The sequence below is a fragment of the Eumetopias jubatus genome, unplaced genomic scaffold (genome assembly GCF_037043125.1).
Source record: "Eumetopias jubatus isolate StellerSeaLion01/CBP00866 unplaced genomic scaffold, mEumJub1_p1.0 scaffold_11, whole genome shotgun sequence".
Lineage (NCBI taxonomy): Eukaryota > Metazoa > Chordata > Mammalia > Carnivora > Otariidae > Eumetopias > Eumetopias jubatus.
In genome coordinates this window covers 30275165-30300869 of record NW_028274817.1, presented here as the reverse complement: position 1 = coordinate 30300869, position 25705 = coordinate 30275165, and the positions used below count along the sequence as shown (strand labels likewise).

The 25705-nt window shown below is 38.7% G+C and overlaps 1 protein-coding gene across 3 annotated transcripts in view; it reads right to left on the bottom strand.

Annotated features, from left to right (window-relative positions):
- Positions 1 to 890: 890 nt before the first annotated feature.
- Positions 891 to 25705, bottom strand: part of KLHL13 (kelch like family member 13) — a 200025-nt gene continuing 175210 nt past the window's right edge. For all 3 annotated transcript variants that reach the window (XM_028087802.2, XM_028087803.2, XM_028087805.2), the window contains 5 exons: positions 25195 to 25327; positions 24450 to 24646; positions 12625 to 13420; positions 5035 to 5148; positions 891 to 2520 (listed from right to left, as the gene is read on the bottom strand). In XM_028087802.2, coding sequence (XP_027943603.1) covers positions 2033 to 2520; positions 5035 to 5148; positions 12625 to 13420; positions 24450 to 24646; positions 25195 to 25327 — 1728 coding nt within the window. In that variant the 3' untranslated portion in view covers positions 891 to 2032. The remainder of the gene's footprint in view (positions 2521 to 5034; positions 5149 to 12624; positions 13421 to 24449; positions 24647 to 25194; positions 25328 to 25705) is intronic.

Sequence of the window (25705 nt, the reverse complement as noted above, 5' to 3'; positions counted from 1 at the left end):
AGATTTTATTTATTTGAGAGAGAGAGAGAGGTAGTGAGAGAGAGAGAGAGAGCGCGCGCAAGCAGGGGGGACAGGGAGAAGCCGACTCCCCGCTGAGCAGGGAGCCCGACGCCGGGCTCGATCCCAGGACCCTGGGATCATGACCTGAGCCGAAGGCAGACGCTTCACCGACTGAGCCACCCAGGCGCACCAGGAAGGGTAATGTTGATGAAGGGAGTCTTTCAAATTCATACCAGGCTTCTCCCAACATTCAAACTACCACTGATGGAAAAATTGTTTTCTTCCTTATGTTTAACTCAAGACAGAGGTAGTGACATCTGCACTGCTCATTCCTCACTGGGGAAGAAATCTGGTGACACTCTCGTTGTTTGGGAATGGCTCAAAATTTTTAGTTCAGACTTAATCGGGTCATTTGCAGATAAAGTCAGAAAGATCATGCACATGGCCCTAACGGAATCCTCCAACGATCTTTTCCCAAAACATTATTCCTTTACAGTCCTAGGTCAAGAACAAATCTCTTAGGTCATTTCACAGAATGTCTTCTCATTAGGCAAGATGGATCTTCCTGAAGATCAGGGAAACTGACCTCAGAAATGTAACTCCTCTTAAGGTTTCCACTCGTCTGGCCGTTCTTCTGTGGGGAGGGGGGGGGGCGATTAGCATCTTCGATGAACTAATTCCACAGAGACAACCAGCGCTGAGTTTGACCAATGAGGTTAGACCTGGTCAAATTATTTTTTTCCTTGAATAAAAATCATTAATACTAATTAATCCAAACTGTTCAGTGCTCTCAGTTCTGATCACTTGAATCTTGCCCACCAAAAAAAAAAAAAAAAAAAAAAATTAATGAAAAGTCCAATCAGACAATAATGGGATGCCTCAGACCAAAATGACATTAAATGTTTTTTTATTGAACAAAAAGAGATAAAACATGGAAGTTGAAATCACTGAGCAAAAGCAGCTTCCCAGGTGAGGCTGCTATACTTTGTGCTAAATAACCTTATGAATTGAGAGTATACAGAACACATATAATATGCAAGTTACCTCAACAGCAAAGGAGAAGGTGTAGATTACAGCTTCGGAAGGAAAAATTTGGTCAAGTGACAAATTTAGTTGCTCAAAATTTCTAGCCCTTATCCACCTAAATTCAGTAGGATTCTCCATGTGTGCATTCAGTATGTGCATACTGAATTCCCATTTTAACGGAGGCTGTTTTTGGTAGAAATTTAAAAAGATCTTTCATGTTTATTTGACGTGCCATTCAATTTTTACAATTTTATATTTACTCTATGTATGTGTGTGTGTATTTATACACACTTCAGAAACCCCAAACCCTTGTTTCTAAGTAGAGGGGTCATGCTGTTTCTTTTTTTTAATTAATATTGGTGAGTTTCAGTTATTATTTCTCCTGTGTGTCTAAGAAACTTCGTATGTTTGCAATGCGCCCACACAGACCGGTGGGTTGACAGATATGTCAAAAATACTTTATGAAAAGAGGAAGGTAGCTCATGCGAGTTGGCAACCTTTTGTCTCATGCCCTGTTGGAGCCATCTGCCTCCCTTTGACATCTCACAGTCAAAGATGAAAGGAAAACTTTTGACTTTGAGGCCTAGTTAGCACAGTTGTACATTTACTATAACCCACCATCAAGTTGGCTATTGGGCTTTCTAATGTAAGATGACAAATACCTTACACCCAATACACAGCATCAAAAAAGTACTGAAGGAAACATTTTATAGACAATATCTTGGGTTGTTTTTTTTTTGTTGGTTTTTTTTTTTTCGTTTTGTTTTTTGTATGTTAAACATCAGCTTCAATGGGATACATTTCCAGAATGGTTTTGTTACCACTTTATAAACACTCTAAGCCAAACAAACAGCACAGAAACATCAATGTTGTCTTTTTTTCCAATATCTGTATCAATGACTGGAGGCTAACCCTAACATACACTACTAAAGGGGGTGCAAAAGAAGAGAATTCTTGACACATTGCAAAGATAGGACTACAGCATCTTAGTTGTAGGGGGATGATCCTAAGGTGCAGAAAGGGGGGACTCTCTAGAAGGTGATGGTGTGGTTTCTTCGGGCGGGAAAACCGTGAGGGTACAAGCTCGGATGCCACCGAGGGACTCTGGGAGATCGAACACCTTATGCCACTCATCTTTATCGGGGTCATATTTCTGCACTATCTCCACCATACAGCGATTATTCCAGGAATACCCACCGACCACGTAGATCTTATTTTCAAAGACCGCAACCCCAACATCACTCTGCCCCCTTAGCATGGCAGCAATTGGGGTCCACTGGTCAAGGATAGGTGAGTAGTATTCACAGCTTAGGACATCATCATAATCACTTGTGCCTCGGAAGTGATTGCCACCGATGACGTAGAGCCTCTCGCCCACCGTACACATGCAGTGCAGGCCTCTGACGGTGGTCATCGGCGCCTTCTGGATCCACTTGTCAGTATCAGGGTCAAAGCACATGAGCTCCTTTTGGAAAGTGTCATGAGTGATTCCTCCTAAAGCATGAACATAGGCATGACGGTAAACAGATTATTACAAAGATGCAAAAGTAAATAAAAGGCTCTCTGTCCCTAGATCATCGGCGTCTAGCCACCTATTATGCCATCTTATGGCTTATCGCTGGTGTCCTTATAAATGTCTGCCCTCCAGAAGTACTTTCTCTGGGATTAAAAATCCAGAAAGTAACATTTTCAGCTCTTAGAGAACAAAAAAATGTAGCTTATGTTATCGCAAGGACTTTCTGAAGCAGAGACCCGTGGAATTTAAGAGGCTTTGCTAAATGAAAATAGATTTGGGCCACTTTTAGAGTTGGGTCTGCTGTCAATCTCGTGTATGAAGCATCATGCACTTCTTTTTCTAAAAAAAAAAAAAGGAATTTATTTATTTATTTATTTATTTATTTATTTATTTATTTATTTGTCAGAGAGAGAGAGAGAGAGCACAAGCAGGGGGAGCGGCAGGCTGAGGCAGAGGGAGAAGCAGGCTCCCCCCCCGAGCAAGGAGCCCGACACAGGACTCGATCCCAGGACCCTAGGATCATGACGTGAGCCGAAGGCAGACGGTTAACCGACTGAGCCACCCAGGCGCCCTGGCATCACTGACTCCTACTGCTTTGGGGCAAGCATGCCCTGGCAGCTGAGCGCTGGGCTCGGGCATTTTAATTCCAGTTGCCCATTTCTGCACTTAACCACATAAGAATCTCTACTCTGGTTATCTCATCAGCATTGCGGCTATGAAGTCAAATCCATCAAAATGCTTTGAAAAGTTGACAGGATTATGCAAATGTCCAAGCCTATAAGAATATTCAGCACTGTTTGTTTTTGTAGTTTCTGTTGCGTGGGTACGGGAAAGTACTGTCATGTGCTATCAGCACGGACACTTAAAGAAGCCGAATGCTGGGGCGCTAGGGTGGCTCAGTCGTTAGGTATCTGTCTTTGGCTCGGGTTGTGGTCCTGGGGTCCTGGGGTCCTGGGATCGAGCCCCGCATCGGGCTCCCTGCCCTGCGGGAAGCCTGCTTCTCCCTCTGCCTCTCCCCCTGCTTGTGTTCCCTCTCTCGCTGTGTCTCTCTCTGTGTCAAATAAATAAAATCTTCAAAAAAAAAAAAAAGCTGAATGCTGAATACATATGGAATCTTGTATGTGCCTCAGTTGGCTGTTGATCCACTGAGTCTGTATCATCCACAGAGTGTATTCTGAGGTCACACAGAAATCAGTCTCTAAGAGGAAAGTATCAGACACTGTTCTGCAGATTAGCAAGAGAACTGCACAAATTTTCAGCCGTATCAATAAAAGTGCTCCTATCTGGGGACCAGTTGGCAATCAGTGTTTCCTCTCTGCTCTTTAGTTTAGTTTTTTGGTTTTTGTTTTGTTTTGTTTTTTCTGTACTCTACAGAATTCTCAGGAAGCAAAACGGTGTTTTTTTTTTGTTTGTTTGTTTGAGATTCAGCTCCGGTCCTACCCTGTTCTTGACCGGGGAGGTCATTTATAAAATACACATTAGCTATGCCAAAATGCCACGAGAACAATTTCATGTCATTCCCCACCCCCCACCCCCCCGAGGATCTGGAGCTCTCATTATAATGGCATAGCATCTACACGCATAAAATAGGTAGAGGGTGTAAATCATTGATTAGTGGAGCATATGATTTCCTGGATGGCTCTTTCAATATAAGACGTCCTGTAGCTGCTCATAAATTTAACACCCCAAACCTGTCAATCAGCCACTCCAGGCCTTTCGCTGATCCCTCCTGATTACAGATTTCATAAGGCAGCGGTGTTCAGAGACCCAGACCACCAACATCACCTTAATGCATCTGTTCTCTAATAATGTAACTGCTGCCCTGGCACCGGCAGGCTCTCAGAAGGGGGAAAATGTGTCACGAGAAAAATATATGCGCATGTGGCCAACATATATATAGGTAATCAGCACAGAATTATTCATGCAAGGACACAACAGTAGAATCCCCTGATAATGCTGAGGAAAAAAGGAAACACCTATTATCGGTCGCACTAAATGAGAGTATGAACATTATTATGCATTATGTGTGTATCAGGAGCAAGCTTATGCATGGTAGAGTTTATATATTAAATAATGATATATTTCCTCATAGAGTTGAGCTAAATGTAAGCTCAAAATGAATTAAGGGTCGCTACAGGGACTATGAATGGGGGTCATTGGCCTACAGGGTTCATTAGAGTATGGAGTATGAAGACCAAAAGGCAAGCTGGAGAAGCTGAAGGCTTTCCAGTTTCTTCCCAGTTATGTATTCCCAGCATGACTGGTTTGCTGCTAGTCTTATGAACTTCTAGAATACCAAAGGCATCTATACGCAAACACGCACGTACAATGTATCTTCTAAAATCACCACAAATTATATTTTGATGATCCCTTTTTCTGGATTCTTTTTCTTTTTTCTTTCTGGATTATTTTTCTAATATTGTATGGAAAGATGGTGCCATAGTTAAAAGTGTACGTATTATATTAATTGCATCTGCATTATAATGGTTTACCTGAAATATACATGACTCCTCCGTACACAGTCCCAGCATGGCCATAGTGGGGTTCACTCATTTTGGCAACGTAGGTCCACTCATTTGTTCTTGGATTGTAACACTCCACTGTGGCTGTTGTTTGACGAAAAGAACAGAAAAGAAAAGAAAATAATTTATAATTTCAAATTTAGCAATGAGTTATTTTTCCCTTTAGGTAGAATAATAATATTCAAACAACGGAACCGTATCTATTACAAATATGAGATACTCTTTGGGGGTCTCTTTTTTTACTTACTGAGATGAACTATTAATACATTTTACATTAGACTAGAGACTTATGTAATAATCTAACACATTTCTGTCACTGCAGAAATTGCTAGGGTTTCTTTTCTTCTGGTATCTTGTTACATCTTTCTAGTTTGACATTCCTCCCAATTCCTTGCTCTAAATATGTGGGAAGATGAGGGAGCTTGGGTGGCTCAGTCGGTTAAGCGTCTGCCTTCAGCTCAGGTCATGGTCCCGGGGCCCTGAGATCGAGCCCCGCATTGGGCTCCCTGCTCAGTGGGGAGTCTGCTTCTCCTTCTGCCCCTCCCCCCAACTCGGGCTCTCTCTCTCTCTCTCTCTCTCTCTCTCACAAAAATAAACAAAATCTTTAAAAAAGATAAATATGTGGGAAGATGAAAAAATCATAAGGAAGAAGAAAAGTCAGTTCTAGGCCCCCCGTGCTGATCCACCATCTAGGAAGCAAAGGTTCATAGACAGGAAGCAAAATCTGAGGTTGAGAGTGAACGTATGTATGTATGCACACCGCCTGCCATATGTGCTGGCCGCCTCTTGCTTTATTTCACAACCAGACTACACAATAGACATTGGCAATAATTTTTCCACATTTACACATTGAAGTCAGTAGTGTGTACAAATCCCAATATCATCGTAGCCAGTCACACTCCTACTAGAAGGTGAGTGGCAGCATGATATGAAGGGAAGATTTTTATTGGGGCCACTTCCTTCCAGTAATAAATTTATCATCTTTAACATGAAGCATTTTGGAGAGGTGACCTCAACCTATTTAAATATCACTCTGTTATCACCTCAAGAACAGAACAATGACAGAAAACGTAATCCTTTTTAGAAGGCAGAAAGAAATAGGGCTGTTCCCAGTACTCTGGTCAAAACCACAAAGTCTAAGGGCACCTGGCGGGCTCAGTCAGAAGAGCACGCGAGTCTTGATCTTGGGGTTGTGAGTTCGAGCCCTGCATGGGGTGTAGAAATTACTTAAATAAATAAAACTTTAAAAAAGAAACAAACAAACAAAAACCCCAAAGTCTAGGTAGACTTGAAAAGTTTATACTATTTACTACAGATGCTGTCAGTTGGCAACCCGATTTCTTGTCTCCCCTCACCCTGCTTTTTTCTCAGGAACAGAACCATAACACTGCACACGGAAGTGCTGTGCTAAACTCAACATTCATATTAGCGGGTTCCCTTGAACCTGGAGTTGACCATAAGATGTAATTCTAGGCAATGAAATGGAAGCAGAAATCTACTGAGTGGGGCCATTTGATCAAGCCACTGGAATACCTAACTGATGAATCATCCCTTGAACAAAATTTCCTATTAAAAAAAATAATAACGTGAGAACAGGCAGAACCAGAGAGAAAAAATGAGAGATGCACTTTCTACTCGATTCAACAATTTCATTTCTTCATCAAACTGACTGTGCGCAGTACTTCTTTCTCACCTAAAGACTCCTATATTATACCACTTCTCATCTCCCTTTACTGATTGCCTTTTGCACTGGCTTGAGCTTTAGATTTTCAGGCTCATCTCAAAGGCTTTTCCTGTTCTCATTTTGATTTACTGTCTTGTTAGTTTTGTTCATTGCTTTAGGCCTGGACCCTCACCAACACTGTTTCTTCTTCTTCTTTTTTCTCCCCCTCCCAACTCTATTTCTTCTAAATCCTTCCATTAAGTAGCCAGATCCTGCAAAATCTTTCCCCCAAATAAGAAGAGCTATTGCCACAATTCATGACAAGCTAAAACTGATTACTCCAATACTGGTTTTGGCTCTTTGTAGTCACTGGACATCTTCTCCAATGTTTATTTCCATTTGCCTCTAGCATGACTTTCACTTCATTGACAAGCACAATCCTACTGAACATACATTATTCTCTCTCTCTCTCTCTCTCTCTCTCTCTCTCCACTTACAGGGGATCTAGTATATTGATTGGTACTTGGCATCAGCAAAGTAATTAATGGTAGGGTTTTAGCTGATAAAAAAAAAAGTAGTCTAATCACACACCCTGTCAGTGAAAGGGTTTTAAAAGACTTTCAGAGATCACATTTCTGATGGCAAAGACAGGTTTTACTATAGTTCTATGCCTCCCTTAATGAAAAATTCTGCCTTGAGCTTTGAAATTTCTAGAGTGTCACAGTCTCTCCTTATGTCTAATTCAACCTATTTTGAGGGAGTTTCCATTAGTTTCCTCCTGTTCTTTTTGGAGTGGAGCTAGCGCCTGAATAGCGATTCACTCTTTATGATTATTAAAATTTTCCCATGTAGAAAGATAATGCTGTTCTTCCGTCAGTGAATTAATTGCATTTTTTCCCCTAAGAGGTGTCATAAGAATCCATCTCTATTTTCTCATACAGGAGTAACCTAAGTGTAAGAGGGCTATTAACCATCAATAATATAATAACTATGTAATAGTTCATCATCCCTCAACTTTTCTTCTTTGGGCAAAATAATCCATATCCTTTAGCTTTTCCTATCATTTGATATCTACTGTCAACCTCTAGACTGTCTCCATGAAGAATTGTTGTTCTTAGTAAAATCAAGAGTAGTTTTAAAATAGAACACATCTGATTAAAAGTGTATACACACATGTCCTTATTTCCCATATTCACAAGGCAGTGAGATATAGGCTCGTGCCAACAACCTTGATGGGGGGAGGGGGCAAGGGATGATGCGAGGGACAAAAACAGTGCTTCCATCATAGCCTTTGAGAGGTAGGAATGGTAATGAACTAATTAGGAAAGTCTAGAATAGGGTCAGGCAAATTATAGCCTGTCAGCCAAATCCAGCATGCTGCCTGCCTTTTGTATGCCCCACAAGATAAAAATATGAATGGCTTTTACCTTTTTTAAAGAGTTGGGGGAAAAAAAAAAAATCAAAGGAAAAATGTTTTGTGACATATGAAAATCATATGGAATTCAAATGCTGATGTTCCTATAGAAAGCTTCATTGGAACACAGCCTCACCCGTTCGTTTATAAATTGTCTATGCTTGCTTTTGCAATACAACAGCAGAAGTGATGAGGTGTGAAAAGATCCTATGGCCTACAAAGCTGAAAATATTGATTTTCTGGCCCTTTACAGAATTTCGCTGACCCTTATTCTAGAGAATCACCTTCAGTAACCTGGTTGCCTGCAATTAAATTAGAGACCCCCTCCAATTTAAGAATTACATGGAGGTTGCTTAGTTCACATAAATCATTAAAGATTCCTATTTTCTCAGGTGATTCTACTGGAGTCCGGAACTGGTCCTAAGGGATAATGTGGAACTTACTTGTTCTTTTTGAGAATAGAAAGGGATGAACCCTGAATCACCACCGGGAACAATGATGGTTCCCACAGAGGGGCTGTGACCTCTAGAATCTTAAGAGTGCCCGCTGGCGATGTGTTGCTTAATGAAGAAAACGGCAAATCCATGAAGGGATATGGAGGCATCTGATAAATTTCAGTAATTTTATTGCACACTTATTTGAAAAAAGTCTAACACCTTTTTCTATAAGTTATTTCATTCTTCGAAAGCTTGACTTATTACTATTTAACAGAAATGAAAGCTATCTGAGCTGACATAGTTCTCTTCAATATAGAAAACCTCAATGGAAGATCGATTTCTTAAATGACGTAAGTTTGAAAGATGCCAGGAATAACTGACTTCTCTTTCACTTAAGTGACAGCTACTCTAAGCTTCACGTAGTTTCCAATTGTACCCGGTGTCAAAGGAAAGCAGCATTTCTAAGGAATTATACTTCAGCAATATACCAGGCTCACACACACATTAGCAGTATCTTTTTGATGTACTATGGGCATAGGTCCATCCATACACACTCCATGAAGGGATTTTAAAAGGCCAAATGCATTAAAATGATCTAAAGTGTCTTTTACAAATGCTCCCACTGTCTTCTTTTCATAATTACATCTAGGAAATGGTCATTGCACATATGAAGAATAAATAATATACTGGTACTAATGAACCAAATTAATTTTTTTTTTAAGAAAAGATTTTACTTTTAAGTGGTCTCTATACCCAACGTAGGGCTCGAACTTATAACCCAGAGATCAAGAGTCACATCCTCCACCGACTGAGCCAGCCAGGGGCCTCAAACCTATTAAATTGTTAAATGACCCTCCCATCGATCCCCGTTTGCCTGCCACCCATTGCTACCCCCTTCTCTATTTACACAGGCCTATTAATATGGCAATGTAATCAGTTAAGATGGTAATGTGAAGTTACTATAACAGATGTTCTTCTGTGTGTGTAGAGGGCGTTCCCATTAAAAAAAAAAAAAAGTTTACGGAGCAGGAGAAATGTTAAAAAACCCAGCCTCTGGCTGGAACATTCAGAAATATAAGCAAGGGTCTCTTTAGGACCTAAATCTGCTATTCTGCCAAAACCACGGGCCCAAGAAAACGAGTAAGGGCAAGTGACACATATGCAAAGAGAAACATTATTAATAAAGAGAATTCAGAAGAAGTCAACAATACAGAATGTGACACGATTGCTTTAAAACAGTCTACTTCTTGCTCCCAAGTGGGTCTAAAGTAGGAAAAACTCAAAGGAGGTGGGGCGGCCTAAAAGTTCTCGTGCAATTAAGATCCAAGATTTCAGTGCACTTAAGCCAATCAACTGATTTTCTAAAAAAAAAAAAAAAAAAAAAAAAACTTCCAATTTTTTTAACTTAAAATATTTACTACAGCCAGGCTTTGCTGGGTATGCTGATTTTAAGGCAAATGGTCATTTTCCACAAAAGCGTACTTACTTACATTATACAGGAGGTACTTTCAAAGGGAAAGAAATGTCATTGGCCTTTAAAATGGAATTAGAGTTGTTTCTTGGTATTGAGGGTTTGTGTCTATAATACAACCATCTATGTATTTGTGAAACATGCAGTTTACAAATTTAGATAAAAATGGGCATCTGCCATCTAGAGGGGTAATCATTTTTTAGACTATATAAGTCATTATCCTTAGGTTTAAGCTCTGGGAGACTGATTTTAAAACCTAAATATAATCAAATAGTTATTATGAATTAGGAATAGCTCATGAAAAGCATACTTCTTGTCTCTTTTTACTTTCAAACTGAAATGCAGAAGGGGCACCTGGGTGGCTCAGTCGTTAAGCATCTGCCTTCGGCTCGGGGCGTGATCCCGGGGTCCTGGGATGGAGCCCCGCATCGGGCTCCCTGCTCCGTGGGAAGCCTGCTTCTCCCTCTCCCACTCCCCCTGCTTGTGTTCCCTCTCTCGCTGTCTCTCTCTTTGTCAAATAAATAAATAAAAGCTTTAAAACAAAAACCTGAAATGCAGAAGACTATTTTTAATAAGAGATGGAGGGTGTGATTTCTGAAGGTCATAAGCAAGGAAGGCAGCCACTTGCCCAACGGGGTTGTCTACTTCTTGTTCCCAAATGAGTATAACATGGCAAGAGCTCAGCAAAAGAAAGCCTCTAGCTTCTTGGTTTTATGTAATGACTCTCCTTGGCCTGAAGATGATAAATTCTCAGAAGAATAAGGCCTCTAATTAATAGGAGGAATGATATATTGAAGACTGCATATTAATAGGGGTGATACCATCAATAAGCAAGCACTGACTAAGAAATTGGAGCTATTTCCCTTGAGGAAAGAAGGTCTGAAATGACCGCTCACTGCCAGGACTGATGACCTATAATTTGTAAACTTGGAAAGATTATCTTATACAAGCGGTTTTCCTAAGAAAGCGCCAAATCACTAATTGCAGCCTCTGGATATTTCCAGACACCCTCCATTTAAAATAGTATCACAACATGAAAATAATGTGTGTGGGCTGAGTGAGGAGACCTGAAATGACAATTCGACACTACGGGTACTGATCCTTCAAATGCGTTTTAAAGCCTGATTATTAAAATATATTGGGCAATCTGTGTGGTTCATGATAAGGATCCCGAGTCCCACCATTTGGAGAGCCCGGTCTTAGAAAAAAATATCACTTCGACAACAAAGGAAAAAAAAAAAATAACTGTAGGTAGGAAAGATCAGTAACATTAAGACGTCACTAACGAGAAAGGGCTTGATCAGCTGGAGAGTATAAGAGTTGAGAGCAGTTCTTTTGGCCTCCAATAAATAACTTATTCTTAAATCCATTAAGCTACCAAGAAAAAGATGCTGATAGTCACTCTGAATTTATCCAGAGCCAAGGCCAATATTTTCCATGTTCCCAGCATTACAGAGCCTGGACTACTGGTCAACTACAAGGACTCCAGTCATCGCAGCATAAAAGAGGCGGTGAAAAAAAGAGGCCAAATGATGACGCTAGTGACACATACAGAAGGCGTGACAGAAAATGGGGTCTTCCTGACTTCTTTTTGGACAGCTATCTTACTCCAATTTCACCTAAAATCACAAAATTACTGTTCATTTATGGAGCCAAAGTACTGTTCTACATTAACTGCACTTGTGACCAATCTTCAGTTAGGGAGACAAAAAAAGTGGCCCCATCTAATGAAGCTTACCAGAGCAGTTTACAGTGAAGAAAACTGTTTGGTATTTCACTAAGAGAGAATGATTTTATTTATTTATTTATTTATTTATTTGAGAGAGAGCAAGAACATGTGAGTGGGGGGGAGGGGGGAAGAACAGAGGGAGAGGGACAAGCAGACTCCTGTGCCCGACGCATGGAGCCCGACGCAGGACTCGATCTCATGACCTGAGCCGAAATCAAGAGTCAGACGCTTAACTGACTGAGCCGCCTGGGTGCCCCAAGAGAGAATGATTTTTATAAAACTGATAGTCACAGATCACATTACTCAGAGTAAATACATTTTGGATAATATTGAACTTTGTACATTTAATTGACAAAGAAAATGATCTTCCTATGGTGGTTGAGGGTCTAGGATAGGGTAAAAGATTATGTAAACGAAGAAACGATAACAATCAGTCCCCCGTAAGGAAGGATTTTAACCTGTACAATAAAGTATTACGTGGGCTTTTAAAAATGGAAAATAAGGAAACATGCCAAACTTCTGTCCGAGATTCTATTAGAATTTAAATTAGCAGAATATACTTTGTAGTTCCACTGTCAAGATGAAAATCTTGACATATATACTGCCAAATAAAATATTCTGCAACATACTGATATATTCCTAAGATATAATTTGTACCCTGGCCAACAATATAAATCCGGATTAGGCATATAGATTGTGTTGGATATTTCCTGAGCCAAACAGTTTAAATGAAACCCTAGCTACATTTTTCTCTTTAATTTTATAGAACTGCTTATTTTATGACTTAACGAGAATTTGGGGGTAAAGAAATTAGTCTCTATGCTTAACAGAAATGCACACACTTACGCAGTTCACCAGCTGCATTTCGCCCACCGACAGCATACAGATATCCTTTGAGGGCACTTAGGTGGAAGAAGGTGCGCTTTTCATTTAAAGACGCAACCTGCATCCATTTATTGTAGCGAGGATCAAATCTGAAGACTGTATCGACCGCCGTTTTTCCTTTTGTGTCATAATTACTCTGTCCACCGACGACATAGAGGAAATTTCCAATGACAGCGATGCCATGCTGGTACCTTGGGGCATCCATGGGGGCTAACGATTTCCATTCATGGGCCTTTTCATCATACATGCGCAATTCCTTGCTGACAACCAGCTGCTGCCTCAGCACTCCTCCAAGCGTGACCAAATGAGTGGTGTCAGACCGAATGGCAGTCCTGTCTGACTGCATCACTGGCTGCATGTACGGCATCATTTGGTAATTGCTGGCTTCCAAAAGGAGATTCACACAGGTATTGTCAGTTCTCATGAAATCCACGGTTTGCACATAATTAATGAGCTCCTGCGGTGTCATCAGCGGAAATCGTATGTTCTTCATTAATTTTGCAGCAAAGTCCATCCGAGGCTCTTCTAGGCGTAGCCAGCGACAGGTAGCCTTAAAGAGCTCAAGTTCAGTGCAGTGCTTAAGGCTATTACTGGAAAGCACAAAGGCGAGACGCTCGAAAGGGAGTTTCAAGAACTCCCCAGTGCTCAGCAATGCAGGAAAATTCTTCAGGACAAAACTGTTGACGTATTTATCCACTTCTGTCAGATTGTAGGTGTTGGCAATCCGACCAACTTCGACACAATTGTCTAAAGTGACCTATTAAACCAGTAAAAAAAAAAAAAAATTAAAATGCTGCCAATTTCATGACACTCACATTCTGGATAACAGAAATACCTGTTCTAGAAGAGGAGTCAACTAAGTTTTTTACTGTCCACAGAGATGCAAATAAAAATGCTTACCTAAGACATTAATGACCTAAAGAGAGTTCACAAACCACCTCTACCTAATCCGATGGAAAGGGGACTAAAATAAAATTATCTATATCACATCAACAAGAGAAAGGATAAAAACCCTATGATTATTTCAATAGATGAAGAAAAAAAGCATCTGAGAAAGTACAATATCCATTCATAATAAAAACCCTCAACAAAGTACGTTTAGAGGGACCATACCTCAAACATAATAAAAGCTATATATGAAAAACCCACAGCTAACATCACACTCAATGGGGAAAAACTGAGAGTTTCTCCCCTGCGATCAAGAACGAGAGACAAGGATGTCTCCTCTCACCACTTTTATTCAACACAGTACTGGAAGTCCTAGCCACAGCAATCAGACAAGAAAAAGAAATAAAACGTATCCAAATTGGCAGGGAAGAAGTCAAACTGTCAATATTGGCAGATGACGTGATACTATATATAGAAAACCCTAAAGACTCCACCAAAAAACTACTAGAACTGATAAATGAATTCAGTAAGGTCACAGGATACAAAATCAATATACTGAAACCCACTGTATTTCTATATACCAACAATGAAGTAGCAAAATGATAAAATTAAGAAAACAATCCCATTTACAATTACACCAAAAATAACAAAATACTGAGGAGGTAAAAGACCTGTACTCTGAAAACTATAAAACATTCATGACAAAAAAATTGAAGAGGACACAAATGTAAAGATTATCCGTGTTCATGGATTGCAAGAATAAATATTGTTAAAAAGTCCATACCACCCAAAGCACCAAAGCAATCTACACATTTAATGCAATCCCTATCAAAATACCAACAGCATTTTTCACAGAAGTAGAAAAAACAATCCTAAAATTTGTATGGAACCAAAAAAGACCCTGAAGAGCCAAAGCAATCTTGAAGAAGAAAAACAAAGCTGGAGGTATCACAATTCCAGACTTCAAGTTATATTACAAAGCTGTAGTCATCAACACAGTATGGTACTGGCACAAAAACAGACACATAGATCAATAGAACAGAATAGAAAACCCAGAAATAAACCCATGATTATATAGTCTATTAATCTTTGAAAAAGGAGCAAGAACATGCAATGGGAAAATGACAGTCTCCTCAACAAATGGTCTTGGGAAAACTGGACAGCTACATGAAAAAGAATGAAACTGGACCACTTTCATACACCATACACAAAAGTAAACTCAAAATGGATTAAAGGCCTTAAAGTGAGACCTGAAACCATACAAATCCTAGAAGAGAGCACAGGCAGTAATTTCTTTGACATCAGCTGTAGCAACATTTTTCCAGATATATCTCCTGAGGCAAGGGAAAACACAAGCAAAAATACACTATTGGGACTATGTCAAAATAAAAACTTCTGTACAGCAAAGGAAATAGTCAACAAAACAAAAAGACAACCTACTGAATGGGAAGAGATATTTGCAAATAACATATCCAAAAAAGGGTTAGTATCCAAAATATATAAAGAATTTATACAACTCACACCAAGAAAACACGAATAATCTGATTAAAATATGGGCAGAAGACAGGAACAGACATTTCTCCAAATAAGGCATTCAGATGGCCAACAGACACGTGAAAAGATGCTCAACATCACTCATCATCAGGGAAATGCAAATCAAAGCCACAATGAGATATCACCTCACACCTGTCAGAATGGCTAAAATCAAAAGCACAAGAAACAACAAGTGTTGGCGAGGACATGGAGCAAAAGGAACACTCGTGCACTGTTGGTGGGAATGCAAACTGGTGCAGCCAATGTGGAGAACAGTATGGAGGTTCCTCAGAAAAGTAAAAATAGAACTATCATATGATCCAGTAATTGCACTACTGGGTATTGACCCAAGGAATATGAAAACACTAACTTGAAAGGATATGTGCGCCCCTATGATTATTGCAGCATTATTCACAATAGCCAAATTATGGAAGCAGCCCAATGTCCATCCATAGATGAATGGATAAAGAAGATGTGGTGGGTACACACACACACACACACACACACACACACACACACACACACACACACAGAGGAATATTATTCAGCCATAAAAAAGAATGAAATCTTGCCATTCTGCAACAACATGGATGGATCTAAAGAGTATAATGGTAAGCAAAATAAGTCAGAGAAAGACGAATACCATATGATTTCACTCATATGTGGAATTTAAGAAACAGAACAAACGAATGAAGAAAAAAGAGACAAAACAAAAAAACCGGATTCTTAACTATAGAGAACAAACAGATGGTTACCAGAGGGGAGGTGGTTGGGAGGGGGGTGAAACAGGTGAGGGGGGTTGAGAGTATACTTATCTTGATGAGTAATGTACAGAATTGCTGAATCGCTATATTGTACACCTGAAACTTATGTAACACTGTATGTCAACTATATTGGAATTAAAATTAAAAAAAGAAGTGGCTAATAAATATTTTTTGGATATTGAAAAATAAAAAAAGCATCAAAATCAGTAGATTAGAAGTTACCCTAAGAAACAATGTTATAAGTTGATTATGGCCAAAATAATTGCTTTTCTCTTCTTGAAAATGTGTGCTCCCTCTCAAAAAAAATACTAAATGAAATTCTGGCTAGATGGAAATTTTGGAAAACTAGAGGGTTATTCTATTTTGGTTCACCTTAATCCACTTCTTAGTCAGGATTCTTAAAAGTTACATTGCTAGCAGATCCACAAACAGAAAATCTCTAATACAGGATCTCTAGATTTCCCTTTCATGCAAATAGTCACGGTTCATTACTGTAATTCATTTTGATTCCTTCAAAAGTTATTGTTTCTAATGAAGGTAATTTAATAAGGCATTATTCCTAGGGTGAAGTTATTTTCACATTATTTATGTGGAAACAAGGAAAGGAATCACTTCGGTGAGGATTGGAACAGGTGTATCTCCATCAAATTTACTCATGGCATAGTTAATTTCTGGTGTCTATGATGATGGCTTGCCACAGTTTCCCTTGGCAATTCTCTTACTCCCAGCATAATCTAGCTCTGCCTGGAGTCAAAATGACCCTAGAAAAGTCTCCCCTGCACAGATGACAATGTAGCAAAAACGGAAAATAGGAAAAAGAGACAAGTGATGGAGAGGCCCATCTTCAGCAAGAGCTCTTTCTGATGCTTTCACAATTGGTCAAAAGTGAAAACAGGAAAATCATATCAGCAAATATTATTCAAGGAATAAATCACTGAAACAAGCCTACCATACAAATACCTGTGTATGTATACAAACACACAAGCAGGTCACAGGCAAAGTACTCAAAGGTTTCTCTTAATTTTGTCAGTGTATGTGTTCATGTATGTCATGTAAACTTCACGGACGAAACTGCATTGTTAACAGATTGGCAGATGATTAAGAGAAAATTGGCTAATCCTTGTATTATCCTTTTATTTAAAAGCTGAAATGAGACTAAAATAATTACTCCTCTGCATAAAACACCAGCCCAGTTAAGACATATCATCACTGAAAGCTCAAAGGTTAAGACACACACACAAGGCTATTTTCATAGATTGATTACTCAGGAAGAATTTGAACAATTTTAAGCAGCTGGTTTGCTTTATGGGAATCGCCAAAAAATTTTAATTGCTTATTATCCTTAATAGCTATATATTAAAAAATAGCTAAAACACAATTGCAACACAGAAGAAGTAGGAAAAATAAAGTAAGAAATTAGGGGCCTTTTGAAATACACAGTTTCACACCATTGGATTTCCAATGTGGTTAATAAAAGGTACATTTCAACCCAGTTTTAGGCGTGGCAGGTTGGCGTCTCATAAAAGTTTTCATTGTGTAAAATGAAGTTACAGTGAATTCCCAGTTGCCCAAATCACCTCGGGTGGCAGGAATTAGTATCTGGGGTAAGGAGTCCACTTTCTGGAGCAGGAAAGAAGTAGCCTTTCCCCAGAGCAAAGGGTGATTTGCACTTTTGAACACACTGACTAGTATGGATAAGCAAAAGTTGATGAGAACACAAAATTAATTATTCCCAAGTTTGCAGATTCTCACCATTACGGACACAATTACAAATAAAAACAACAAAAAAAATGGGTACTTCAAATAGGCAAAATGATACCATCAGTTGTTGGTCACCAAATATAAGTCTAAATTTATAGCATATAAAACAAACAGAGATAAAAAATTAAAAACCAACCTGTGTAATTTAGAAATGGGATCAAGGTACTTACTTCCTTTCCCCTTTTCCCCCTTCAACTTTATCCAGTAAGAAGACAACTACTAAAGTAACAGCATAAAAAAAAAGAACCTTCCTTTGATTTAAGGGCATTTGGAAAATATCCTCTATATATCAGTATGCTCAGAGACAGATACACAAAACTGCAAAAGACTGTGACAGACCACCTACTATATACAGATAGCTGCCTACTCTTTTCTTAAAAATCACCAGAGAAAGGTATTTCATAACCTCCCAAACTGTCATTTTCTTGATGGAAGGACTAGCATTTTCTATACCCTATGTACTACAGGTATCACACTGTGGGTATATTACAAAGGTTAAACACTAATTATCAGCAATATAAAAATTAAGGATGTGATGAAAGATACAACTAAAAATAGAATACATTTTCAATTCATATAAAACATTACTAAACCCTTAATTTTAAAATGAAACTCAGATAAAAACTATGTAATAGAAAATTAGTTGTTTTTGAAGTGCGTGTCATCAAAACTAACACAATTAATCATAGATCATAGGGATTATAGAAGCAAAGTCTAGAATAACAGTTAACAATATAAGCAGATCAAAATGATGGAATAATGGTAAACGATTTTGGAAAAACGCACAATTATTCAGTTATGGCTCATTTTCATCCACCTCTCAGTCATGATTCTTAAAAGTGCTTCAGTTAGCATACATGCAAACATTTAGCCTAGACAGTATTTAAATAATGGATACGTGCAGTAATGTAACATTTAACGAAATTCATGTATATATTAGAGTACATTACACTTTGAAATATAAAATATGAAGTTTAAAGCTTATTTTTAAAAAAACAGCTCATAAGTAGAAAGAACTCTAATTTCATCTGAATATAAAACCTGGCCAAAATTCCAAAGAAGAGTTATTACAGACATGAATTCAAATATATATTAGTGTTTTAAGAGACAGAGAAGCAAAAAAAGGACAAAATTTCTCAACCACTTATGAGAACCAATAAAATTGCTTTTAAAAATAATCAAGGGCACGTTTAACTTTCCTTGATATAAAATATTATAAATTATTCTATTGTAATCAAAGAACCTCCCTAGGTCACCCTAAAGCAGTTCCAGGCATCATAATTTTCAAAGTGGTAGTCTCATTAACATAGTTACTCACTGCTACTATATTAAATTGTTCAAATCACACTCAATGCACCCAAACATTTCATTACCATAACATGATATTTTAATGACAGGCTTCATCAGCAATCTGTGATGTTATTTTGTTGAAGATCAATGCGTTACACGAATAAACTTCCACTTAGGAGAAAAGCAAAAACGAAAATGAGTATCTGCTTTTGTACCCTCAAGGAAAAGCAAAGACTAAGAAGTTAGTTGACAAATCTGGGGGGGACTCCTCAGAGTCCACCAGATTCTCCTTGGTGCTATCTAGTTTATTAAAATGGCAGCCTGACGTCAACTACAACCAATGCAGAGAGAGAGAGAGAGCAAGTCCACAGACTGGAAAGAAATCAAATAAGCTACTTTGGGACTTTGGGGTGGGGGGGTGCGGGCAGAGGATATAAGAGATATCTTGTCCCAGGCCTCCTTCCACAGGTGGGAACATCACAGGACACAGGGAAGGGACCTTTTGGTAAGAAGAACAAAAAGATGATTAAAAACCAAAAACTTTTCTGTCTCAGTCTTTGTCTTTCTTCAAATTCTAACAGCCATCTGAGGGGAATACTGATGGTGTGTCTCCAGCTTGGGGGATCCAATCGTCTTACTGCTTTGCACTCTGAATGCAGGTCCCTTCTTGGATACAATATTACGTATTATAATGGTCATGGGAGAATGGATTGGTTTGAGCCCAGGTTGGGCCTCTTCTTCCCCTACAGACTCCCACATGGCAGACGGGCGAGAATGCAGTGATTCAAGTTACAGGCAGGAATAATATTTAGAATATTTAACAATCAGCACAGTCCGGGTACCAGCTAGTGAGAACAGATGCTCAACCATAAACAACCACTATCTGGGTATTACTCGCTGAATGTCTGCCTTGACAATAAGGACGTCAAGAAAGGTTTGGCTGGGGGAGGGGAGGAAGAGTTTTGATTCATTGTAAAATTATCTATACCATTTTTCCTCTGATTTGCATTAAACCTCCCCAAAGGCAAAAAAATTATCTGAAAAGACATGTTTGTTAATTTTTATGGGCAAATTCAACTTAGATCAAACAAGGAATGTGAAATATAATTACCATCCAGGAAATTCTGACATCAAGAAGAACATTCCCAAAGCTTGCTGCTGATATCATCATTGAATAGCAAAAGAAACTGTCTTTTCCAATAACTTATTCTGATTTCCTTCATTTTTCCCTTGAGAGAACTCCTTTTCTCTGCCTTTTGCCTCTCCCACGTATGCACCTCCTTTCTTTTCTTTGTATTTTAAAGATATATGTTATTTGAGAGAGAGAGAGAGGGTGGGGAGGGGCAGACGGAGAGGGAGAGACAGAAAATCTCAAGCAGACTCCCTACTAAGCGTGAAGCCCGATGTGGGGCTTGATCCGGTGACACTGAGATCATGACCTGAGCTGAAACCAAGAGTGGGACGCTTAACCGACTGAGCCACCCAGGCGCCCCTCACCTCTTTTGTTTTCCACTGTCGCTAATTCTTTATTACCCCCAGTTGCCTCAATAAAATTTCTCTCCATTTCATTGTGACCTCCCCACCCTGATCAGTGATAATAAATGTACAAGGGGAACCAATGCTATACACACATCAAGGAAAACACACACACACAACTTAAAAAAAATGAGTTTAAAGAAAGTCTAAAGCACAACGGCATCTTCCTTCTCTGATTAAATATGCTTTTATAGAAAAAGAAAATGGTTGGGCACCTGGGTGGCTCAGTTGGTTAAGCGACTGCCTTCGGCTCAGGTCATGATCCTGGAGTCCCGGGATCGAGTCCCACATCGGACTCCCTGCTCAGCAGGGAGTCTGCTTCTCCCTCTGACCCTCTTCCCTCTTGTGCTCTCTATCTCTCTCTCTCAAATAAATAAATAAAATCTTTAAAAAAAAAAAAAAGAAAAAGAAAATGGTTTCTTGCCCACCTTCATTCTGGTTTGTTTATTCTGGATAATTGTATACTTAAATTATAACATTTCCAGTTCAATGACAAATGTCCTCCTTTAGCAACCTTATGTTAAAAATTGGGTTTTGCTGGCTAGCCTGTAATCCTCTGTAACAGTAATTCCGTGGGGCAAATGCTGGATGTTAAACATTCCAAGTAGCAGACAAACGATAAACAAAAACTTTAACCACAACCTGCTTGTAAATCAGGGAATGGATGCACAGCATTTAGCATGCTGTAATTATACAATGTCCTAAAGACAAAAACAGATGTCATTTTTCGGCCCGTAACTAAACGAAGGTAATTTTCCATCATCTCCATGATATACGAGTGAATGTTTTTAGTTTAACAGACAGTTTTACCTACTCTGCTTGACATCCTTTGCTCTTATCTCTTTGTATCCGCTTCATAGTTTTCTTTTCTACAACTGGCCAGAAAGTGACATGGCGAGAACAAAAGCACGAGATCCCATAAACTATAATACTAATTAACACCTTAAGAGAAAAGCATTACTGCAAAAGATGACCACATTGGCCGGGGAGTGGTTCTTGTTCGATGGGGCCTGGTGCTCTGTTCTAGAACACTGGTGCTTCTACCTCACCAAAGGTGAGGGTGGCTATATTATCATATTTAAAGTTATCATTCAAGGGGCGCTTGGGTGGCTCAGTCGGTTGAGTGTCTGACTCCTGATTTCGGCTCAGGTCATGATCTCAGGGTCAAGGGATTGAGCCCCGAGTGGGGCTCCACGCTCCGCAGGGAGTCTGCTGGAGATTCTCTCCCTCTCCCTCTGCTCTTTCCCCCACTTGCACTCTGTCTCTCTCAAATAAATCTTTAAAGCTGTCACTCAAAACTACCATAAAAATGTTTTGTGTGTTATTTGCTGAGTCACATTTTCACCTACACAAATCGTTAAGAATGGGATAGACTATAGATGTACTGGAAGCTAACTTCTCTTTCTAAAAGCTCAAACCCAAGTAGTGTCTTGTTTATGTGAAGTATAATCACACCATATCATTAAAAACATAAACCTGGGGCGCTTGGGTGGCTTAGTCGGTTAGGCGTCTGCCTTCGGCTTGGGTCATGATCCCAGGGTCCTGGGATCAAGCCCCATGTCGGGCTCCCTGCTCAACAGGGAGACTGCTTCTCCCTCTCCTCCCTGCTCCCACTTTCTCTCTCCAATAAATAAATAAAATCTTTAAAATATAAAACAATAAAAATAAAAACATAAATCTATTCACTCAAAACCTTTGGTTTAAAGCACACAATCCTTAAAACATGAGATTGTTCTATTTAAAAACTATCCATAAAACTTAGCTTGTGGGAAAACTCAAAACAAATCTACCTTTGAAAAATACATTATCTCGAAACTTCCAGTTCTTATAAGCAGAAAAGACACCCAAGGGCTACTCTTTTGCCTGATCTACTTGATTGCTGAGAAGGAAACAGGAAATAAACAGAGTAAGGCTGAACATTTAACTAAGAAATAGAATGCATGAAAGAAGGATAAAGGAAAAGTTAGATTTTATATAATCCTTATGCTAATAAACTACCAACTGTTCTCAAAAAATCATCATGGATTCTGAGACGGAATATTTCCACAGTAAAATCATGCAGACATATCCTTAGCAAACAGGATGAAAGACAGGTAAACGGAATGGTGCTAAGAAAAGAGGTGTTTCCTCAGAGCCCATAGAAAGTTCTAAAACCAAGAGAGGGAGGAATAAACTATACCACAGGTAAGCTTTGTCTGAGACAAGCCTCTTCTCCATTAGAAATGGGTTTTAGGATGTCTGCAGAGGACACTAGAAATGAAGAATTTAATCTGAATCAACATTCTAATTACAGAAAATTTATCACTATTGCAAAATTACTGTGATGTCATCTGTAAATAAACTTGTTTTAGAGTTTTCTAGAACAAAATTGATTTCTAATACTGTTACTTTGACAACTGTATGCTTTTATGACTTTTCATAAATCATGCTTTATTCCATTTGGTCCTTTTCTTTCAGGTAAAGGAACAGATCACAACCAATATCTAAAGTTATAAGTACTAAACTCTGGTATTAGAGAAGAAATCGACAATAAATGTCTATTATTAATGATTAGTTCCAAAGAATTACCACACTGTACCTAGTTTGGCTCAGGATGACCAGCTGTTGCTGAGATCAGTGTAGAGCAATGTTAAGAGTCTATAAATGTAAGCATTAAGTGTTATTACTAAGTTAATTGTTGGACTTGATTCCTTTAAAAAAATACATGTAATTCAGTTCCTTTTGTCCTTGAGATGAAGCTGTCGTATAATACCAGTGGCACAAAACTAGAGGAGAGATGCTGATAGGTCCTAAGGGGAAGGGCCTTGTGTGATTAAATTAAAAGGAAATTTAGCGCTCAGATTCAGTAACGACGACAAACTGTACCATGGGAAATAAACAAACTTCATGCGGGCTACTTATGCAATAGTGAATAGGACAACACGAAACTCTGTACCACCACACTGCCTTAAAACCCTGAAAAACAGCAGTTAGTTTAAAAGTTTACAAGTAATTGTGGGACAGTCGTGTGAGTACTTTGAAATGGAAACACACAAACAAAACATATTTTCAATAGCCCGGTTAAAGTAGCTGTTGGCTGACTCTGTAAAGATAAGGAGTAGCTTATTAATAAAATCACTAAGGACATGTTCTCTTGAAACTTAGGGTTTTAAAAACGGGGCTCCCAGTTTAGTAACTGCAAATTTTAAAAAGCTCAACAGCAATTATTTACCAATATTAACACTGGTATGAATTTAAATCAATTATAGAAAAATGTATTCTCCATTTATTTAATAAGTCAGAAAATACATCAAAATTTACCACTGTCATAATTTTCAGTCACAAAAGCAAGCTCTATATATAAGCTGTAGAAATCTTCTTGGCAATATTTCTTTGCAACCAAAGCATTTCATTTCCCAGAAGTCAATAATTTAAGGGTCTCAAATAGGGCAGTGCCTTCAGGAACCATGTGACTGCTAAGGAGTTCACCAATTGGTAGTTGTGCCCTCTCCTATTTCTTAAGAGAGGCTAAAAATGATTTAGTAGGTGATGTGTTTCTATGGAACTAAGACTTATATCTTACAGGCTGTCACATAGGTGTTACTTCTTCTCAAGACCTAGATCTCGTATTTAAGGAAGAAAAAAAAAATTACTGAGCCTACTTTAAAAGACTTACAGAAGTTCAGATTACGTTTTCATGGAATTCCATTTAAGAAAGACTGCCTGCCTAAAAGCATGAAGGCAAACAAAACCAGATTAAAATAGATAACGTCAGTAAACAGGTTAACATATATATAGTTATCAAACACTATCCCTGTCTGATGTCATGGGATTACACAGAAGGTTTTCATGAAGTGACTCCGTTTTATAAAACAGCACCCATACTGTTTCCCTCTCAACTTCGTTCCAGAACACACACTACCTGAGCCCTCTCTCTCATGGCCAAAGTTTCACATGCCTACATAACAAATTCAGCAGTCTTTCTACACCAGAGTATATTGCAGGAAAAGTTCTGAAGATTTGAAAATGGCTTACCCCAGATATGAGAAATACTTTGCAGAAGTCCAAAACCGGCAGAATCTGAAGAAAACTGGCAGCTTCCAGTGTGTCTTGAAGGTTGTCCATGTTAAGAGAAAGCTTTGCAGTATAAATGAAATCAATAATTTTCCTTAAGCCGACTTTGCTCACACCATGAAGCTTAATGCACATTAAATCTTGTTCTTTCATTCCACCTTAAATAAAAAGACATTCAATTAAATGAGGGTGGATAATTTAATTAAGGTCAAACTCACTTCTGCTGCTAATTAGATGCAATAAAATCAAGGAAAAGTTTTATTCTATGTAAGCATTCATGTCAGAATCAGACTTCCGCATATTTTACAGTTAAAAGAGAGTACTTAAAAAGGAATATCTCTATACTAATGGAAGTCGTGTATAATGCAAGTGCTTCCAAAATGTTCTCCTGTCACTTCATATCCTTTGATGGATTAAAGATTGTCTTAGTCAGACCCAGAGTCTCTGGTAGAGCATTCAGATGTGTATCTGGAAAAGAGAAGTTGTGAAACAAAGATGGACAGAAGTATGAAAAAGGCACATTCATTTCCCAAGTTTAAAAAGCGCCACTTACAACTACACATACTAGGTGTATATTCCTTTTGAAACGATTTCTTTTTGGAAAGACACAGGTCAAAAGAACTGATTTCACTTTAGAAGCAAAAATATGTAAATATGCATTTCAGATTGTTTTAATGGGGGTGCAGAATTTAACAAGCCAACCTACCTGTGAACATCGCCTTGAAGTAATCACTAGCAGAGGCCATCATGACTCGATGCACAGGGAAGGCGTCATCTGTGTCGCCTGGCATCAGAGTCACATCACAAAGCAATCCTTCAAGTCGAAGCTGGTCAAAGCCCTACACCAAGAGCATGAGTTGAGTCACTAATCAAGGTTAAATGGGTATGCAAATTTCTGCCCGCTAAAATTCTGTGTATATATTAACAGGTGTCTTAGAACATAAAACCAATAGAATAATTACTCAGAAGAAAACTGAACAACTGACTTGATGTGTGACGATGTCTATTTAATTCACAGTAGGAAAAGGTAAAATGAAGACTAATTTCGATTAAGAGCACATATGGAAAGAGCTTAAAATATATATATTCACTTATTTACACAACTATTGGCTTTATCTTATTTTGAAAAGAAATTGCCACATACGCTTTCATTTTCCCATGTGCAGGATCAGGGTGGGAGATAACATGCTTTCTGTAATAATATGTTTATAGTTCTT